This window comes from Austrofundulus limnaeus, unplaced genomic scaffold (assembly GCF_001266775.1).
Source record: "Austrofundulus limnaeus strain Quisiro unplaced genomic scaffold, Austrofundulus_limnaeus-1.0 Scaffold4609, whole genome shotgun sequence".
NCBI lineage: Eukaryota > Metazoa > Chordata > Actinopteri > Cyprinodontiformes > Rivulidae > Austrofundulus > Austrofundulus limnaeus.
The window spans coordinates 1,806-2,573 of NW_013957011.1; the positions used below are offsets into that span (position 1 = coordinate 1,806).

General features: G+C 36.6%; 1 protein-coding gene across 1 annotated transcript; it reads left to right on the plus strand.

Annotated features, from left to right (window-relative positions):
* Window positions 1–229: 229 nt before the first annotated feature.
* Window positions 230–752, plus strand: LOC106512171 (RISC-loading complex subunit tarbp2; the record flags this gene model as incomplete). Its single annotated transcript, XM_014000843.1, is given in 1 exon segment — window positions 230–752. A coding segment is annotated over 1 exon segment (158 nt), but the record flags the coding sequence as incomplete, so codon positions are not given.
* Window positions 753–768: the final 16 nt, after the last annotated feature.

The window sequence follows — 768 nt, forward strand, 5'->3', positions numbered from 1 at the left end:
CAAAACGCGTTTGGTGTGAACGTAGCATAAGTGTAATATGTAAATATGGTTAAGTGACAAACCTGTTCAAGGTCGACTGGTTCATCACCAGTGAACATTGGCCAATTTGTCAAACCATCAGATCGGAGCCAAGGATTAAAACTTTTGTTTGAGTTATCCAAAGAATTGCATTTCATCGTTTTTCTGTTTTTAATAGTTTTTTTTTATTTTTCCATTGTGTGTTTTTCAGAGGAGCGTAGTCTCAGCGGCCTGTGTCAGTGTCTGGTTGAACTGTCCACACAGCCAATCACAGTGTGCCATGGCTTTGCTCCAAACACAGACGCCGCTCGAGCCAACGCAGCCCACAATGCATTGCAGTACCTTAAAATCATGGCAGGAGGGAAATGAGAGGCCACACTGATTTCCTTTCCAAAGACTCTTAATTTGCCACCACACAATGCCATCATACATTTCCCTTTTTGGACAATGAAAACTGTTTTTGTAGTAAATTAGGAAAGAAGAAAAAGAAGAAAACTTCAGATTGGAGAACAGAGACTTTTCCTGCTATGAAATTAAGCTCCAAATTTAATTGTTCTTTTAACGTATGAAAGGTGCCAGTGAAGATTTAGATGCTCAAATGTCAAACTCACTCCATTGAAATTGTGCATTTGACACAAATAGTTTAAATACAATTTCACATTTGTTTTTTTACATTTATCTTTTATGTAATCCACTGTTCTAAATATAAAAGATAAAATATGTATCTGAAGTGATAAATGTATGTTAACG